The sequence below is a fragment of the Salminus brasiliensis genome, chromosome 1, assembly GCF_030463535.1.
Source record: "Salminus brasiliensis chromosome 1, fSalBra1.hap2, whole genome shotgun sequence".
NCBI lineage: Eukaryota > Metazoa > Chordata > Actinopteri > Characiformes > Bryconidae > Salminus > Salminus brasiliensis.
In genome coordinates this window covers 16651607-16672075 of record NC_132878.1, presented here as the reverse complement: position 1 = coordinate 16672075, position 20469 = coordinate 16651607, and the positions used below count along the sequence as shown (strand labels likewise).

The following is a 20469-nucleotide window of genomic DNA, read 5'->3' as shown; positions in this document are numbered from 1 at the left end:
ATCACTCATCACTTGGCTAATGCTATCCCTACAGTGAAGCATGGCGGTGGCAGCATCATTCTGTGGGGATGTTTTTTTTAGCAGTGGGACCGGGCGACTAGTCCTGATGGGAAAGATGAGTGTGCTCAGACTGGGGTGAAGGTTTTCTTTGCAACAAGACAATGATCCAAAGCACACAGCTTTGGATCAACCAAAAAAACTAAAGAGTGGCTTCAGAGAACACCTGTGAATGGATATGAGTGCCCAGCCACTGCCCAGACCTAAATCCAATTGAACATCTATGGAAGGTGCTGTAAATGGCTGTGTAGCGATCATAGAGCTTGTAAGGGTATGTGAAGAGGAATAGGCAGAAAAGTCTAGAGACAAGTGTGCAAAGCTTGTAGCTTCCTTCTCAAGATGTCATGAAGCTGTAATTGCTGCCAAAGGTGCATTAACAAATATTTTGCTAAGAGTATGTACAGATATGTATTTTCTAAAAACCTGTTTTCTTTTCATAATTATTGGCAATTATGTGTAGAGGAAGCAAAAAATGAACTTTAATCTATCCGAATAGTTTTTTTTATGTGAATGTTTACCCATGTTACAACAGCACAGCCTTATCGTTCAGAAATTAATTTTGTCTTTAAAATATACATTTACATGTTTTATGTAAACTTACTTGTTTTGATTTGTATGTGTGTACAGGAAAGGTAAACTGTGATGCATTTGTTAACACAGACCATAAACAGTAAGCATGCTAATGTTAATAATACAGTGGTGTGGGGCTGCAAGTGGTCCAGCAGACTAATGCTCTGCCACTTTGACTTCAGGATTATTGGTCTGAATAATCAGGTAGCCTGAGCCCATTTAAGCACAATTTGCCTTACTCTGAGTGGGTGGATGTCTCTTTCTCTCCCCACATCACTTCAATGTGATGCTGGCTGGCATTGCCATCTGTTAGTGTGTGTTATGCATCAGAGCTTTTCTTCAAGTGCATCACTACCTGACGACCAATTGCATCAGTGGCAGTTTGAAAAGAAGTGGTGGCTGGTTGTGCATGTGTCAAAGGAAGTCATCACCCTCCCAGTGTTGGGAGCATGACATGTGAAAGTACTAACAAGTGGTTTGGATAGTTGGCTATCTAAAATTGGAGTGAAAAATGCAATGCAAATGTATGGGTATCCCTGGTCATTTTTGGCATTGGAAAGATCAGATGATACAAATTTCAAAGCTTTGTAACTGACTCATGTTCCAGCAATCAGCAACCATGAGCTCCGCTAAGCAGCTGCCTAGGATTCAGAAAATGAAAATACAGCAAGGCGTGTCAGAATGTTTGTGGACACCTCTTCTAATTAATGCTTTCAGCTACTTTAAGTTGCACCCATTACTGACACGCATTGTCTAATCCCTGTAGAGTAACATTGTCATTAGCGTAGAACTCTGGAGCAAATAAACACGTACCCCTTGGCCCCATGCCTAATGCCAGATGTGGGCTAGAGGTGTATAAAACATTGAGTTGTGGAACAGTGGAACTGTGTTCATTGGATTGATGGTTCTCCGCTTAATACTTTTGGAATGGTAAGAAAACAACCATACTGACCTTACTAATGCTTATGTGGCTGAATGCAATCAAATGATCACCTCAATGCTTCAAAATCTAGTAGAAAGCATTCCCTGGACAGTAGAGACACTGCACCACATGCAAGATTTTGTGAAACACTTGTTAACAATGCATACCCGTGTGTCCCAATATGTTTGTCCATATAGTTTGAATGATGCCCTCAAAGTAGGAGTAGTCTGTAAGAAGATAAGGTTTTCCAGGTAGCTATTTCCTTAAAACAAAATTTCTACTCATAGAATGGTTAGAAAGACAAATCAAAACTCATGAAGGTTTAGCAGACTCTGACATGGTGGTTCAATGCTGCCAAATTAGAAAACGATTGCTTTCTCACCACAATGTCCAGCATCAGTGGTTTTATAAGAACATCAAAAACTGAACAAAAGCCTGTGGAATTATTTTTAAAATTAACAAAAGGTATGTTTGGAGAAAAAAGGATGTAGAATTTCATGAAAAAAACTGGTTAAGTGAGAAATGGACTAAATTGAATAAAACTCCAAAAACTGTGGGAGCAAACATCCATAATGGACTACCTCAAGAGGTCCAAGCTGAATCTTTTGTTGTAGCCCTTACAGTCTCCCAACCTAAACATCATCAAAAATCTGTGATAGACCTCATGAGATAGAGAATACATGTAAGATTGCCCAAGAATCTTGAAGAACTAAAACCTTTTGGAAGGACAAGTGGGCTTAAAATATTACATAAAGAAACTTTAATACAAATATGAAATAAACATGTGCTCTTTAACTTTTTTATTTATTTATTTATTTTTTTTAAGCTTTTTGGAAATCAGTTCATGTTTTAGTCACAGTAACATACATTTTGAAAAGAGGTACCAAAACATGTTAATGTCACTGCTTAGCTTTGAAGTCTGATTTCAGGGGGGTGGAGAGGCAGGTCAGGGCAACACCAGGGCAGAAACACATTTCACATTTTAACATAATTTGAAGGCTATCTCCATGGGGGCCTGGTCAAGCAATGGATACAATATTTACAGAATGTAAACAACATCTCTTATTTTTTAAATTAACTAATGAACAGGTTATGTCAGTATTAACTAAATGACCTAAAATTACCTTTAAAGTCCCTCTGTTATACATAATACTTCATATTAGTGCTATACACAAAACACATTTCATTCACACTTGTGAATATGGTGTCGTATAGTTCAATTACTACTTTTATTTAAAATAAAAATATATAAATACATTATTCATTGCTTTTGCATGCATGTGTTTTGAAGTGCATCTTGATGCTTGATGATGTCATTTGTTAAGAGTATCTTCACATTCTTTAAATTCAGTCTTGTGTAAGTTTGTGCAAGACCCTAACATCTCATGACCATCTTACAATCTCAATAATCAATAATCTCAACATATTATTTTAAATCAAATAAAAGCTAGTTTAAAATCTATATGTCCAAAAGAATCCAGACACGTCCAAAAGAATCCAGACACACCTTCTAATTGGTAAATCCGGCTACTATAAGTGAAAAGTCATATTTGCTTTTTCACCAAACTATTCCTTTAAGGTGCAACCACTGCTGGGGAACTGATCTGTATTCTCGGAAGTAAAGAATCACCATTGAATAATTTTAAGGTGCTATTATGACCTAATCATCCAACATCAGTACTAACTACTAACTTTTAGTTTGAACTTTTACATAAAGAATGTTTACTCAAGTCAGTATTTAATGTATCATTGGCCACAATTATAGCACTAAATCTGTGTGGATCCAATTTTATTCCATTTCTCTTTGCAAAACTGCACAAGCTCTGTCAGATTTCCCCCCATAATTTTCTGATATGTTGCTGCATTCTGTTTACTATTCACCATTTGAGAGATGCATCACCACACCATGCTTCATAGAGAGAGTGGTGTGTTTGTGTTGATGTTCAGTGTTTGGTGTCTGACAAACATTGCATCTAGTCTGATGGCTGAATTGCTCCATTTGGGTTTCATTGGTGACCTTGAAGTCTCCCACATGCCTTTGGGCGAATTGTAATCAAGATTTAATTCTCATATAAAGCTCTCCCATAAAGCTTTGACTAGTGAAGGCAACAACTGTTGTATGCAGAGTCTCTCCCATCTCAGATGCTAAATATTTAAACTCTTCCAGAGTTCTCATAGGTGTCTTGGTGGCCTCCCTCACTAGTCTCCTTCTTGTAAGGTCAATCAGTTTGTGAGGATGACCTGCTCTAGGCAGACTTACACATGTGTCATATTCTTTTACTTTTAACTGAACTGTACTCCAAAGAATGTTCAAAAACTTTCAAAGGGGCGAATACTTTTTATAGGCACTGTCACAACCAATGTTGTTTTCATAAAAGTCATAAGTGATATTTTCAAGGAAGCCTTTGGGTTATAAATTCATTTTTGTTTACAGATCCATTTTATCAGATGCCAAAAATTGAAGCTTGCCTACTGTGAATACCACATAACAACCTTGTTTTGCTTTTGTTTAAGGATCGCTGGGAGGAGAGATAACCTGTTGGAGCAATTGTTGTTTTGCCGCAAGCAGGGGCGTTGGTGTCACCATCACGTGTTTTGACATATGGGTTGATTTTGACGATGAAAGATGAATAGGTAGAGATGAATCATATTTACTTGAGCACCGTCCATGAGTCATTAATAGCAGCTATATAGCATGATGACCAGTATAAACAAGTTTTGTGTGTGTACTACAGCCTATGTAAATGCATACAATTCAGACTTTTCAGTGGGTCAAAAAATATAATTGCCAGAAAACAAAGTTTTACACAATACACATTATACACACATTTAGCTTTACACCATATTCTTTCCAGAAAACACGACAGCTTCTCTGCAGACGCCACTAGATGACGCGCTAACCACATGGAAACACAGCTGCGTGTGTGCCTGTGTGTGTGTGCGTGCGTGCGTGCGTGCGCGCAGAGGTAAAAGCGCATTTGGCCAAGGAAAGACTTTAGTAAATATTTAAATACTAACACAGTAACAACCTAACCTTCATGTGCACTACACAGTATCAATTACACACAGATTAAAATAGTGTTATAAATGTACATTTGTATTCCTTTTTGTTGCCCTCAAACGTACAACATGATCCTTAAGGTCCAAGTGTGTGCCTTAAACTACACGACACTAACATTCGCGGTCACAGGAAAACGGTGCATAGTTATACCATTTCATGGCCCTTTTCTTCTAAAAAAATAAAATAAAATAAAACTACAAGGCCAGTTAAGTAAAAAATACAACGCTTGGAGTCACGGTACGGTGTATTGGGGATAGGCAACAAGTACACAACCTGAAGACTGAAGGCAATGTTCAGGCACAGTTTGGCACATTTTTCTGTCTACAGCTACAATGTGTGGATCCTTTGTATGACATTTAGCACATGGACTAAAACTGAATGTGTAAAAACGTGGTGTAATAGATCTAACCCTAACCTGATCCAAAACATTGCCCTAATTAAGTCATTTTGGAGTGGTGGTTCATACGCCATAAAAAAAACGAGTAAAACACACACACACACACACACACACACACACATATACAGTCCCACTGTAGTTCTACATTCTTAGTACTATAGTAGTTATAGTAGTTTATCATGATAATAATAATAATAATAATAATAATAATAATAATAATAATAATAATAAATATTATTGTTTATATTATTATTGTTATTTACGACAAACAATAGCAGTCAATATGCTAACTGAGTCTCTATCTCACTGTATGGTGACGCGTCATGTATTATGCATAACCCTTTAACCACTTAGGAATTAGCCTAAAGGTGAAGAGCTATCCTAATTGAAAATTTATGGTGTGAAACTGATCGTCAGACACTCTTTAGCAGCCTATCAGTGAATGCAACAGGTCTGTGGCTATTTCTAAATGGATCTTTGACCTCAGTCCTGTCTATACGGGATGTCTCATACCGAATGACTTTGGGAGAGCTATTACAGTATCATAAAGCACTTGTACACTCTGATCGCTGGTCATGATGATACGATTCCAAACACGTAGCACCGTGACAAAGCAGCTAATTTGTCTGGTTGATGTAATTCGTATCTAACGATCATTTTATCATAATGTCATGATACGATGATCTGAAACACGTACTGGACAAAAGCTCTATACACACGTGATGTATTATTGCCTCAGTGGTGGTGTATTTATCTAATTCAGTTGTTTCTGTATTGAGGGAATATGGAACGGCCCACGTCTTTACAAAACGTAGGAAACACATAGTTTTTATTCTTTCTTACTAGTTTCATATGCACAAGAATCAATAGGTTTTTTAGCAAATAGGTTTTAAGCACAGCTTTTATTTTAGGACTACACTTACCATAATGGTTGTAATTCTTTTTAAATACTATGAACACTTTCCACAACCGCGCTACAAGTTATGATTGGCAGGTTGCATCCAAGCTCAAACACAGGTTAAGACATTTATATTTTTAGGGCACGCAAATATTGTTTGACAGTTATAAAGTATCCGGGTGAAAACAAAGTCACTCATCTCATCGCATTAGGCTGAGGTAGATGTTTTACTGATAAACGTGCTGTGTAGGGCGACAATAAAATTAACTAGCCACTACACGTAATCATACCACATAATAACTTGCCTAATATTCATAAAATTTCCACATTTGATTTCTTTGTCTAACAGCACTGGCGGGGAAATTAAATCAAGAAACTAAATGTTTACTTTATTGAAACTGCTTCAGGGAAAGGTGTCCTATAGACAAAAAAATAAAAGAAACAAGAAAATAACTTAAATAACGTAAAGAAAATAACGTAAAATGTACCTATATATCTGATAGCACATGTTAGCTAGAGCTGTTTTTTTTTCTTTAAAATCCTGGACGTAAAGCAGTCGAAGTGATCACCAACAGATCCAAACGGAACTGAACACAAAGGGAAATCAAAATAAACGTAAATGACTGAAATCTCGTAATCTCGTGAAATACGAAATGCAGATTCTCTTCCTCATATATATAGTCCTAAGCTATTTGAGGAAAAGTAGTTTAGGAATAACAAACAGACAACAAGTACAAATCCATCGAACTTTGCTTAGCTGCACTGAGCTGAACAAATATAGCTGCAACCCACTTCATCCCAACTGTATCGCGAGCCCGTGTAAGTAATCTCGTTGCTCTTTGACGTGTACTTTGCCCTGTAGCCGCTGGGTGGCGATAAGCAGCTGACCTCAGCAGGAAAACTCCCCTCCAACATTTTTGCAGACGTACCGTCGCCTGCCGAGTAATAAAATCAGGTAAGATATCGAAGGCGCCAGGTGAGCAATAGAAGGAGCAATTGAGATAGTTCGCTTTGCGTTTACTCCTATTCTCTAGCGCCATTCTCGTTACTCATTAACCGTACTATATACAAATAAAGATACGGGCATGATAAACCTGTGTCTTTAGGGCAACTCAGAGTGAGCAATCACGTTATTTATTTATCCATTTGTTTGTTTATTTTACATTCTTTCAGGTTCACACCGATCCACATAAACGTTCCGTGTAGCTTACTGGTTCCACAGTGGCCCTCATAAAGCTCACCCACTGGCTCCATACAGCTTAATGCCCAGGAAAGAATTCCTGTTATTACAGGTCGAGCAGTGAGATGCTTCCCCTCCCTCTCTTTTTTGTCCAGAGGTGATCTTAAACAGATTTTGTAGACATCCTCTGGGTTCCTAACAGAGATTTTCTTTTAGATATGATTGGCCATTGAAAACCAGAGAACGACCAGACGTCTAGAATGCTGCTTTCTAAAGTGTGAATGACATGTAACTGCATAATTGTCATTTTAGTGGATTTTTGAATTATTTGTAGACAAAACAAACAAAAATAAATAATTTACAACAAATATTTAACCTGATTTTCTTGTTAACTCGTAAACATATTTATTACTTTGTATCTTCCTTTGATTGCAAGCTACACCTTCGTGAACTCTTAGCAAAAAAAATATTTTACCAACAAGAGTTCTGTAATAATAGTGCAATATTTTGGTGCTATATATATCTTTTTGACAAACGTTTTTTATGGAAACATAAAAAGCCTAAGATGAAACGTGCAATGAACCATTTTAACACTTAACGCTTGTTTTTGAGTTATCATGGTCCGGTGACGAAATTTTGAAGAAATTGTTTCAGTGCTTGGAGCAGTGTTAGATAATAAAAATATGAGGAAAACATTGCTGACGCAAATCATTCCAAATGAAATACAATAACTAAAATCATATCACTGTGACGCAAACAACTGTTTTACTTTATGACATACTTTAGATTTGGCATAAAAATTTCAAAGATATTCAAGATGCTCCAAATTGACTTGCTATTAAATCTTTGTACATAGGCTATATATTAAGAGATACCAGATTAATGTGTACCTATATATAAACTCAATTAATTGCTAACTACATATACCACAAGACAATGCCAATTGAGCACAAGAGCTTTTTTGACCATTGTTTAAAAAACGAAGAAAAAGAAATTCCTGACGAGTTCGACGCCACTGGTGCAATGTGCTGTCGCCTTTAATTCATTTGAACATAACCACTTAAAACACAGACAACAGTAAAAGGAACGATGGCACATGATTGTGTCCGCTAGAAAACCTAGCAGTGCGGGTATACTTTCAGGGGGGTACATTACAATCCATAGTCAGAGGGACGTAAATGAGAAATGTCATAAACAAGGCTAATACCTCACAAACTATTTTTACACAGGTATATCAACAATAAATTAAGGACAACTCCCCCAATGAAGAAACAAACTCCATTATATTTACACGCAATATCCATATGAAATAATTACATAAATATTTTGTAGCTACAGTATATGTCACTATTTACATTATAGTCATTAAAACAATGTCCGTCGTGATTCGATTTCCCTTTTCCCGATTTATCTCAATGCTGGACTCTGTGGTGCGGTTTCTTGTACCGTGGTAACCTACAGTATGAATGGGCTGAATGTGTTTTTCTCACTGATTGAGGCAACTTTTGGACTTCTTAGAACATGGCGAAAACGTTCTTTTTTTTGCAAGATTTACTTGCAACTATAACAATGAGCTTTCCAATGAAGCCCAAATAAACCAGCTGTGCAATATTGTAAGCGCTGTATCGTGTTGATTGAATTTGTTGTTATTACTATTTTTAGTTAGTATGTATTTGGTGATCCCAAATAAACGATAAAAACCCAGGCAGGACTAACCCGACAGTCGTGAGGTGGTCTTATGACATGCAAACCGCCGGCAGGAACAACAGGCTCCCAAAATCGGTAAGAACTACAATTTCAAAACACAGCAGTCCTTATAAGACAAAGAAATATCCAATAAACTAAGACTCTATGGAGAGTGCATAATAAAGTAATCCACTGTCACCCCAGCAAATTGACATGAAACATAGGACAGCAGCAGCTCCATCTGACATCCTTGGCCAAGCTGTTCATTTTCAATACTTCTGTGGTAGCCTATTCAAATAAGGAGGGAGAATGGGGGAAATTCCTCGTTGTGTGTAATTTAACAACAAAATAAGGAGACATACAAAGTAAACGGTTTTGTTTTGTGTATTTTACCAAAGTGCATTTGAAAATCTAACTTTTTTGTTTGTCTGTTGTTTTTCTCCCCAATACAGGTCCGTATTGTAAACCCGCTTTCGCTAGAAGGGCATCGTCGTACACAATCCGTATGCAGTGTCTGTACGCCGTGGTCACTGGGAAACCTGCCCTCACGGGGACACGCTCCGCGCTCTCTCCTGCTTAGAGTCGAGTCCGCTGACTAGGCGCTGGATGCTCTGCAGCTCGCTGCTCGAGTCCTTCTCGTGCGCCGTTTTGGGCGACAGCGACACTGAGCCCGAGGACATGGTGGACGAGCGGCTGGTCACCTCCGAGGTGGAGTCCAGCGTGGCCGACGCGGGGCTCGAGGCCATGCCATCCGCTTTCAGGTCGATAGCGCCGCCCCCCACGGGCGGCACTGCGGTGGTCAGCAGGGTGCTATCCGGCACGCCAGGCAGGGAGTACGGACTGTACCGGAGGCGCGGGCGCACTGCGTTCAGGAACGGGTGGCGGTGAACCGAGGAGGAGGCCGCGGACGAGGCGGCCGCAGCAGCTGCCATGTATGTGTAGGGGTAGGGAAAGAGGCCTCCGAAGGGGGACATTGCCAAGCCCTGGGTAGAGAAAATGATGGTGAGAGGGAGCTTTGGACGAACCAACCAGAAAACTCTGAGGCGTTTGTAAGTAAACCAGCAAGCAAAGTGCACATTGGTAATAGTAAGTGGTCGATTAGCTATTCTGAAGTTTGCTTCAGTGCTGCACTAGAGTTTCGAGGCTAGTGTTGCTAACAAGTAATGGAAGTCTTTGTCCAAATAATCTTTTTTTTTATTGGCGTCCTAGCTCCTAAACGAAAGCATTAAACTTTAGCTACTAAACATGTCTTGGTAGATTGACTACATTTGTGGAGATATAAAATGATTACATTTGATTACTAATTTTTGTTACCCTTTCATGTTCTATCCATAATTCAAAGAACCAGATATTTCACATAAGCACAGCAGCTTTACGTTTTAGGCCTTTTTTAGGATGAATGGTATTGACTTTGGAACACATTTCATTTATGTGTAACCAACTGATACAGTGTAATCATTTATATTCAAAGCTACAGGCCTGCACTGTACCTATATGCCTTAGAAGTAACTGCTAAGATGTTTTAAATGTGAAATTTAAAAACAACGTGGCATACACCATCTTACATAGTATTAAGCTGTAGCCTACAGTTAATTACAATTCCCAAATCGCCAACATCTGATCAAATCACAGCCTGTTAAAAAAAATGACAGCTCTGTATAATGCAATGTTTTTAATAACAAAGCAGTAATAGTAATATACTTTACTAAAACGCAGCACCTTGGTACATTGACATAATGTATGCGTTGCTCTGAACACATGTACTTCGTACTCCTGACAAACATGACTATTAAAAGATACACTTAAAACTATGGTCACACCTTGAGATATCAGACTCAGCGACTGGTAATCACATCGCCCAGTTGACTGTGTTTATAGCCTGCGCGTAAAGAACTAGAGTGGTCAGCAAGTCTGAGCGCGCTTACCTGCGACGCTAAGACGTGCTGCTGCAGATGGAAAGGCAGTCCCGGAGCTCCCGTCAAGCTTTGCGACGGTGACGCCATGCTGGCCGTGTCCATGGTGCTGACCCCTCCGGAGGATACGGCCGCCAGCAACGGACCCATTCCCGCGGCCATGTTGGAAAAGGCGCCTCCCATGTTGAACTGGCCGGGGTGCAAAAGGAAAGGGTGGGCGCCGCCCAGGTGGTTGAAGAACTGCTGGCCGGCCAGGCCCGGCGGGAATCCGAAATTGTGCAAGGGGCTTTGATTTAAGTGCGCGCCACCGTCCGTCTGCACGGTCAGTGGCATGTAGTTGTCCTTGCTCATAGGCCGCGGCTCATCAGCTTTGCTTTGCTCGCGTGTCGGACTCTTGAGGTCTTCCGCAGAGCGCGTGGTGCTGGAGATGACCGTGACAGGACTCTGGCGCGAGTCGGCCCTACTTTTTTCAGTCCGCAGACGCGCCGCAGAGTCCTCGTCGCTGAACAGGTTGCCTTTGCTAAGCGCAGCGTCGTGCTCCTTGCCGTCCTCGGTGGTGGTGGAGATCTTGCTGGAGTCTGGCCCTTCCTTCATCTGACCGTCTTTGTCGTCCTCGTCGCTGTCTTCGTCGCTGTCGCAGAAATCTGTGGCCAGGATAGGAAAAAAGTGTTAAGTTTTATTTTTCATTCCAGTAAATATTTTATATATTGTATATTCATTTCAAAAGCGTGTGCATTGACAAGTTTATTGTTATTTTGTTAATGGCTATCACACAAAATGTGCAATAAAAAAGTTTTCCCTCTCAAATAACATTTATAGGTGAAGTTCACTTCATAATATATTAAATAGAAAAGTGATAACATCTAAAATGCATTCAAATACATAAACCTGTATTTAAATATTTTAATCACAAGTAAATCGTTCGTCTATCTACCTATTTACCTATATATCTATTGATATATGCTAATTAATTATGTTTAATTATCATAAATTATAACCCGGAAGATTACTTGAAAGATTAGTATTTGGCACTACAACTGGCCTAATAAACTCATCTACACTGTTTAAAATAAGAAAACATAATGGACCTATACATACATACATACATACATACTACCTCACAGCCTGTGTCAGTAAGGTGTTTGGATAAAAAATCAAGGTGGACTCATTGCAGTAGGCCTATGTGTTCAATGGGCGCACATTAAGGCGCAGGCTACCTTTTAAGTTGGGCTGGCCCGCGGTGGACACTGCGGGAGACGAGGCCTGGCGAAAGCACTTGAAGGAGGCCTGCTCGCCTGAGGAGTCGTCGGACGTGCCGTTGTCCTTCTTCTGCTGCTCCTCGTAGGATCGTATGGATTGCAAAGCCAACTGTTTCCTACAGCCCAAACACGGCACACGTTTAATTAAAACACACTGCTGATACTCTGTACTCTGTAAGCATGGCGTGCAAAAAGCACTAGGTTAGACTGACACAGTGTTGTCATGGCGCTGTCTAGTGTTATGTTTTATAATATAAATATATCTGCTGGATTTGTCTTCTGGTAATTTCTCCATTAGGCTCAAAATCTTAAAGCATTACTTTCCCCCTCACCTTTTCTCTCGTCTTCCATTTCCAGTATCACGGAACCCTTTAGCAAAGGGATTGTGGTCGATTTTCAGCTGTGTTATCTGAAATACAAGACGATTATATTTTTAAGTAACTGGATGATACTGTTGAAAAATGTCTGTTATTTTACACCAGTTTTTACAGTGATATGTTTATGTCTGTACTTGGACAGAGCTCTAAACTGCACATACGAGCTACTTTTGGTGGATTGAATTGTTTATTTTGTATTCATTAGTCTATATGTGTGTTGGTCAACATCACGCCTGTATTGTTATTGTGTGTATTTTTAAATTAATATTTCACATCTACCTAACCTAGGTGGCCTGGGGGACTGTTTCCTCCACTCGTAAAAATACTTTTACAGCCTCGCAACACTTCCACACCCTTTTGCCCACCACACACAGGATTGTGTTTTTATCTCTGATTTGACATGCAGCAAACCCAGCTCAGAGAAAGCAAAAATGAAATGCACACACACACACACACACACACACACACTTCCTCTTAAGTATGCCCCCGACCATACTCTATCCGCTTTTCGTCCTTCTACTCTCTTCCCTCTCCCTTTCACACACAGAGTCTCCTCCTAAACACACACACACACACACACTAAAGACTTTTATGATCGTTTGGCTCGCAGACCTACTGTGTACTGTGCACTAAACTGTTAAACCATTTCTGAATGATACAGTTAGCTAAGCTATATTAGCAGTCGTGGACTAGTATTGACCGCTTAATGTGGGACACATAATCCATTAATACTCGCGTGCACGTTTTAGGTTCACAGAAAACAAATCAAAAAGCGCCTCCGCTCGACACTTAAAGCGCCTTGACCTACCTTGTCGTTTTGGTATGCAGTAACAGCAATGAAATCAGTCTCGGGGAAAACGTAAGTCCTGAACGTGCTGTACGGGAGTTTCAGAATGTCGTTGGCTCGCACGATGTGAAATCTTGGCTGGTATTTGTGCATGGAATTAAGAATCGTCTGCAACACAAATGAGGCGTGCTTTTAGATCATAACAGTAGCTGAAATATTTGACATGCAATACCATACTACGATCACCCTACCCCCAACACGTCTTACTGGAAGAAGCTGAGGCCTGGCTGGACTCATTTACCAAAGTTTTTCCAGGTAAGTGAAACATAAGTGACTTTTTGGTCACGCTTTGGTCAGTGCATTAATGGCAACCAGAATTGTAAGTTAACATGTCTTTTCTATATGTATGCAATTGCATGCAATGCATTGGAAAACCAAACACTAAAAACAACAGAAATAATAATTAATTTGCATTTATAAAACAAGTAGAAAAACATCGGCAAAATAACAGTAATAGCAATAACAGCAACAATAATAATGCAATAAAACAGCCACTTACAAATCCATGCTTGTCGGAGATATTGTTCGTCAGTTTAAGTTTGTGAAAGTTGACGACTTTAGACATCCACTGTTCGCCAGTGGCCGGACTGTCGGGGTGAATGTACATCCGCTTTGGCATTTCGGGGTCAGCTTTTCCTGCCACCATCCAGCGCGAGTTGTGAAATTTATACCTACAGTCATCAGCTGCTACGATATCCATCAACAGAATATATTTTGCTTTCTTGTCCAAGCCAGTGCATCTCACTTTAAATGGAGGAAACATTCTCCTGCAAAAAATAAGGGGAAAAGGAAGCATTGAATTATCTCCAAAATAACTTGTTGGCTTTTATAGGGGACATGTCATTAAATAGGATTCATCTACTTGGGCAAAGCCCACGTGGCCAGTGTTTGTAAAGTAAAAGTCTTAAAAACATCAAAATGGGCCGTCGCAACGGCATTTTGCTCTGTCTTGCTGGTTTGAGTAGGCCTAACCCCCCTCTACTACTTGTAGATCATTCCCGAAAATTAATTCACAATACATCGTCGCTGTCACGCAAAAATCTTGGTAATTATACAGGAGAAAATACAAAATATTTAAGTATTAAAGAAATTTGACACAATAAAGAACAATGGATAACTTTTTGCATGACAGCTCCACACACACACACACACACACACACACACACACACACACATATATATATATATATATATATATGCATTTGTCTATATCTATCTATCTTCCTCTCTCTCTCTCTCTCTCTCTCTCTCTATATATATATATATATATATATATATCATAACGAGCACGTTATAACAAATTAGATCTGTTCAGTTACTGTATCAGCTGTAAAATATGATTAGCTTAAATTGTTGCCATGGGCGAATTCAACCCTACGTTTATAGTACAGGCTGGGTTGCATTTGAAAGTTGTAAAGATTACATCGACATGCTCGGTGCCCATATATAGATAATAGGCCACATAATAAAGCCATTCACACTTAAGCCGGGTTATCTCGCGTACTGATAAGTGCTGAATGTGAAGAAACACTGAATCTCAGAGTTACCCAAAAGTAAAGTAACTCCAAAGCGCCCAAATCAATAAATCAATGCAGTCAAAGCAACCAGTCTCCGTGTCTATTGATAACTTCAATCACAACAATCTCTCACTTCTGAACCGACTTACTGACATCCCAATTTGCTTTTGTTTTCAATATTGTTTTCGTCTTCAACAATAACTTCACTTTTACCTTCCCGATTTCGTGATAACCATTTCTGTGCCGCATTTGTGGAAGAGCTCCCACAGCTCCTTGGCTTCGAGGTGCACTTTGGGGTCGTCCTCCACCTCCTCCTCGGGCTCCAGGGTCTTCAGAGGCCTGAGGTGCGCGGCGGCGGCGGCGGCGGCCTGATGGCCGAGAGACGAGAAGTGCAGGCCGGTCTCCGCGGCTCCCATTAGCTGCTCCATAATGGGCTTCCCTAGCGCGCCGGGCAGCGAAAGGGAGCCGCTTGGCGGCAGCGCCAGGGCCGGAAAGAAGGGCGGCTGGTGGCCCAGCATTGCGCTCATGGCAAACTCCGGACCCCGGTGAGGTAAAAACGGGTGGTATGCCATGCTCGATCCTTGGATGACTGGATCTCTCATCAGGAAGCTCATTCAAGGCCAGCTCGCAGATACGTTGTGCCTCGAAGGGAAAGGCTTTTACTCTGGCCGAGCAGCTTCTTGATCCAGTTCCTCTAGGTTGTTCTGAAAGTCCAGAAAAAATCCAGCCCGTCCTTCAGTACAAAACAGTAGGTAAGCATCCACTGGCTTGCTATGGAGCGGCGTTATTCGTTAGACAGGTCCCAAAATGTGGCTGTAAAGGAAAAACGACAAAAAGGCCATCCATTAATATCTTCGCTGGTGTTGCCTGGTATAGTTTGTCTTCAAAGGCGTCGGAGCATTTTAATTGTAAGCAAAGAGAAGAGAGAAAAAACACAGGGAAATCAAAGCGCTCGTGCGAGTCAGTGCGTTTTGACGTGACGTCCGACCCCGTTCAAACTCGACATTCTTCTGCAGGCGCGTTCAGATCTTCTCGGCTCGTTCTCTTCCTCACGATAATTCCCGTGCTCTTGCCCGTTCGAGGCGTGCACGTTCACGCGCGCGGACACACTCTCCTTCTTGGCCGTTCCGCGCGCACGCACATTTCCGTGAAAGGGGAGCGCGAGGCGAGGCAAAACGAGGCGAGGCGAGCTCCCAGCAACACACGAGACACTCCCGCCGCTTCTTCTGAACTCCATAAAGCTTGCGGCGGCGCGGACGTGTCGACGAGTCGCGGGGACGCTCGCCTCGCGTTGATTGGCTCTTTGACGCTTTTGGGACCAATTGTGGGCCTCCGTAGGCGTGGTTTTAGCAGGTCGGGTGGAGGGGAGAAGACTTCAGACTTATAAAAAGGTGTTTGTAAAGTCCGCGGCTGCCGCGGGAACGGCGCTGCCTCGCTGCGTGGCGTGTGAACGGCTGCGACGTCATTAGGGATGGAGGGGGCGAGGGGACGGGGAGCCAGCGGGAGGAGAAAAACACAAAGCAAAGCCCTCAGTAGTAAGAAATCACTGTCGTAGCGTCACAGCTAGGAGCCCTGTACAGCACATAAATTACTTATTTTTATACATACAATTAAAAATAATAGTTTGACGGGTTTACACGTTATCAAATAAACTGGTTTATCATAATTTAGAAATAAAATCAAACAAAAAACATATTTATTATAGTTGCGTGATAGTCGCTAATATTTAAAAGTATTTATTATCTCGTGTTATAAGTATAAATGTATTAATACAAATATTTCTTTGCTCTCTTTGCATTACTGATTGTACAATTCGTTTATTTTCTTCCCACACCACTATTTACTCCTTATTTTCTGTCCGTGTTTTGACTGAGCAGTGTGTTTCATTTGCAGTGCTGTGGCTCGTGTATCTACGTGTGCGTGTGCGCACCCATGCAACAGTTGCCTAAATCTGAATAAATCCTCCTCCTCATCATCATTTCTTCTACCTCCTCCCCCACAAACCCTCTGTTTTGCTATAGTGTCTGTCTGTGTGTGCGTGTGTGTAGCCAATATGTAGCCTATGTTTGAGTTTGTATACAGAGCTAGGCAGTGTGTGTGTCACCTACTGCCCTGCTTCGAGGTTAAAGAGTTGTGACTTAATTGGGAGTCGTAGCCGAACAATAAACGGTGACAATGCAGTCACCGAAAAAAACAGGCCTAGTTCAGAATGTATTCAGTGAGAGCGAGCTCATGACATAGTAAAATTCTCCTAAGAAATGCCCTCCTTTCCTCCCCTCACCGTCAGATTATATTAGCCTACTCCATTCTTACGTTAATATTGGGAGCAGTGTCCATTTCCAAACGCAGCTCGCAAATGCTGTTTGGGCTGGTCCGCTGTGACTCTATCTAATCACTGCAAACTCAAGACGAGGTTAGGTTGTGTGCACATGACAAGTTTTCTGTTTAACATTGGAGACAGGCACACATGGTCAGATTCATTTGCACGTAAATAACAGTTGGTCGTGGCCAGTTGTTTAAGTTGAGCACAAGAAAACTGGGCTCCCCCAGTTATTCTACATCGCAACGGATCTAGCTCTATAGAATTTAGGAGCGTTCTAACAGAGATGACACCGCATTACATATGTGTATTTGTAACATTTTGTGTTTAACCCTAGTCCACTTATCTAGAATAAATGCTAATATGAGTGTGTGTGTTTGTGTGTGTGTCTTTACATTGAGTCAAAATATTATGATGAATAGATGAATAGAAATTCTCCAAAATAACTGTGAATAAAAAAACGTAAGATGTTTCTTCTGCTGTAAAACAAATACAATGTTTTTCTTTAAGAGAAACATATATTAAATACATATATTATGCACAAAAAAACCCAATTATAATCAAATGGTGTCAGGATAATAGTTGCTACTGACTTTGTGAAAGTTAAATTGCAACATCACTGTAATTTAGGCATTTGGCACATTACGATCTACAGTGATGAATACAAACTTTTTTGTAGGTGTGTTTGTGTGTGGCCTCAAACCTGTTTGAATTCCATAGCAATTCTCAAGACTTATTCACCTATTGGCAGGGCATTCTAATTTTGGAGGAGGTGTCACTAGGAAGCAGTGTTGACACAGAAGCAACCTTTCATTTTCAACAACCACCAGGCTTAATTAAGTAAGAAACCCTCAGAGAACAGTCAATACATTGTCTGAAGTTTTACTGGATTAGGCCTGTTAAGACTATGAGTCACCATAAAAACCAAGCCCAATATGGCTGATTGATGAGAACTGTTTGTCAATGCTCCATTTATCTGTGCTGATCGTGTACGTATGGCTAGCAAATTGGCCCCCAAATCATCTGCATTTGGTAAGGTTGATCTTCATTGAATGTACAAAGCATATGAGCATCAACATGGTTGTTAGATATGTCATATAAAAATATAAAAATATAAATATAAAAAAATCATTGAGCTATTATATTTTTTGTTATTATTTATATTATTATATATAACAGCTATTATATTTACATTCATTAATGCATTAGTTCTCAAGAGCTGTAATTGTTCTGTGACTTACTGTATGTAGCAAATGTAATGCTTCAACAAGTACTTTAAATAAAAATCACATTTTTAACTTCTCCTCAATAAACTGAAGACTTCCAACAGACTCAAATGAAGTTTATACAAACAAATAATTAGATATGAGACAAAAACGTTTCCTGCCTTGGATATATCTGGAACAGAATCTTAACATTACAAGGTTCTATACTGTTACACATCTTACATATTCAAAGAATCACCTGAAAGGTTTTTGGTGAACCAAAATTGGTTGTTCTATATGCTCACTTTAACAACCCCTTTTTGTCATTTTTATTTCAGGGAGTGGACATAATGCTTATATAATTATGAATGTAATTGACAAATGCAACAATTAGACATTGTAAGTTTGTAATGAACTCCAAACTGAAAGAATGATTAGGATGCATCTGACATGAGAGAGCATATGGGACAATAAGATATGCGCAAGTCATACATGTACACTGTGACTTGTGTGTACACCCCTCTATTGACAAATACTTCATCCTCTTGTCTGTAAGACATTGTAATGACAGATGCTTTGTGAATGGTTAGCCCTGGATGCATCTCCCGTACTTAAAGCATATCAATAATTGGATACTGATTAATGGGCATTCCAAATGTAAATAGAGACATTGCAATGAAGCTGTCTTCTTGCAACATGATTCACTTTACCTGTCAATGATGCAGACCTGTCTGGCATTTATATTCGAGTCTACCCATGCTTTCATCAGTTTGTGCAATAACTTGTTACAAGTATTGATGAAAACTATTTTAGTTAATTAGGGGATGTGTTCATTGACTTCTTCTTAAAGAGATCCATTGAGCTCTTACAGATGTACATGGCTAAATGGGGGTGGGGAGGAGGCTCTGCATAGCCACTGTTGACTCAAGTTAATTATTAAGAAACACTCTCAGCATTGGCTTGCGATGTAATTTATTAATTTCATGTTCTGTACTTCTTTTCCCATATTACTTTACAACACTCTGGCACACACTAGTCAGAAGTTAGAAGTTCTTACTTTAAGTGTGTCATATTTTAAACTTATAATTAATTAATTTAGATGATTATACATGAATATTATTTGAGACAACAGAGTTCAGTGCTATCCAATCTTTTATTATATAAAGAACTACTTCTGCATTGCCAATTTGTAAGTCTGCACTGTTTAGTTGTGGATCCCCCATACAGAACTCTGATATATGGCCATATATGCACATATATCTTTAAGGATTGGGCATATGGTTCGAAATGTACGTACATATATATTGAATACATACACTGACATTGACAGTTGCTAAGTGTGGTGTATGCAAACTTCTGATTCAGTTAGTAATACTGTTCCTCAGTTATCCTCTTTGTATTGGTCTCAATATACAACTTAAACAGGTCCCATTATAAATACCAGTAATTCTCAATTGTTTGATCTCAGTGCCCTATATATGAGTGTATGAACAAAATCACTAAGATCTGGGGTTCATTTGTTGACATTCTAACCCTAATTATGACAGCAAGGGCACACAGGTATGTATTTTTCCCTGCTAACTGTATACTGTATACTGTTTACGTGGCTGTGTTTATTATGAAGGATAGAGGGTCATAGCACTTATACATTTAGTCTGCATTCAATTGGAGAAGCAGCAGACCCTTATACTGTTCCAGGTAATGACTTAATGTTGCAAACTTGTTCACAGTGCCAAATGCCCCTTTTTTGTTTTAAGAGAAAATGTTGGGCCTCTTGTTGTTTCCTTGTCTGGAGGCCATATGACCTGGCAGTGGGACAAGGCTGGAGCTGGAGGGCACACCAGATACAACGCATGTGAGACTGATGTAGGCTTCAGTTAGCCTAATTCACAGTAGTAAACAATACAATAAAAAAGTGGAAAACAATTGTATTGTCACTCCGAAATTCATCTCTCTGAAGTTCAGCAATTACTTGTTATCCTGAAAAAGTCTTTGGCTGTATTTTTATTTCTTGCAAATGCTTTAATTGTTAATACTGTTTCTATAAACATTATGTTTAAGAACACAGAGAAATCAAAAATTACATTTCCTAAATGTTTACATTTACACCTGAAAAAGATACTTTTACTTTTTTAAAACTTCACTTCACACATCTTTCATAAAAATGGTTCTGGAAGGAACAAAGAATTGTTCTTCTGTGGAATCACTTAAAGAACCCTTTGGAACACCTTTATTTTTAAAAGTGTATAGGCAAGGTGTT

General features: G+C 39.7%; 1 protein-coding gene across 1 annotated transcript; it reads right to left on the bottom strand.

Annotated features, from left to right (window-relative positions):
* Positions 1-8083: 8083 nt before the first annotated feature.
* Positions 8084-16013, bottom strand: tbx3a (T-box transcription factor 3a). Its single transcript, XM_072673453.1, has 7 exons — positions 14898-16013; positions 13667-13934; positions 13129-13275; positions 12276-12352; positions 11902-12059; positions 10697-11328; positions 8084-9754 (listed from the first exon to the last, which is right to left on the bottom strand). Exons 1-7 carry the CDS (start codon positions 15296-15298, stop codon positions 9317-9319), a joined length of 2121 nt encoding a protein of 706 aa, XP_072529554.1. The 5' UTR covers positions 15299-16013; the 3' UTR covers positions 8084-9316.
* Positions 16014-20469: the final 4456 nt, after the last annotated feature.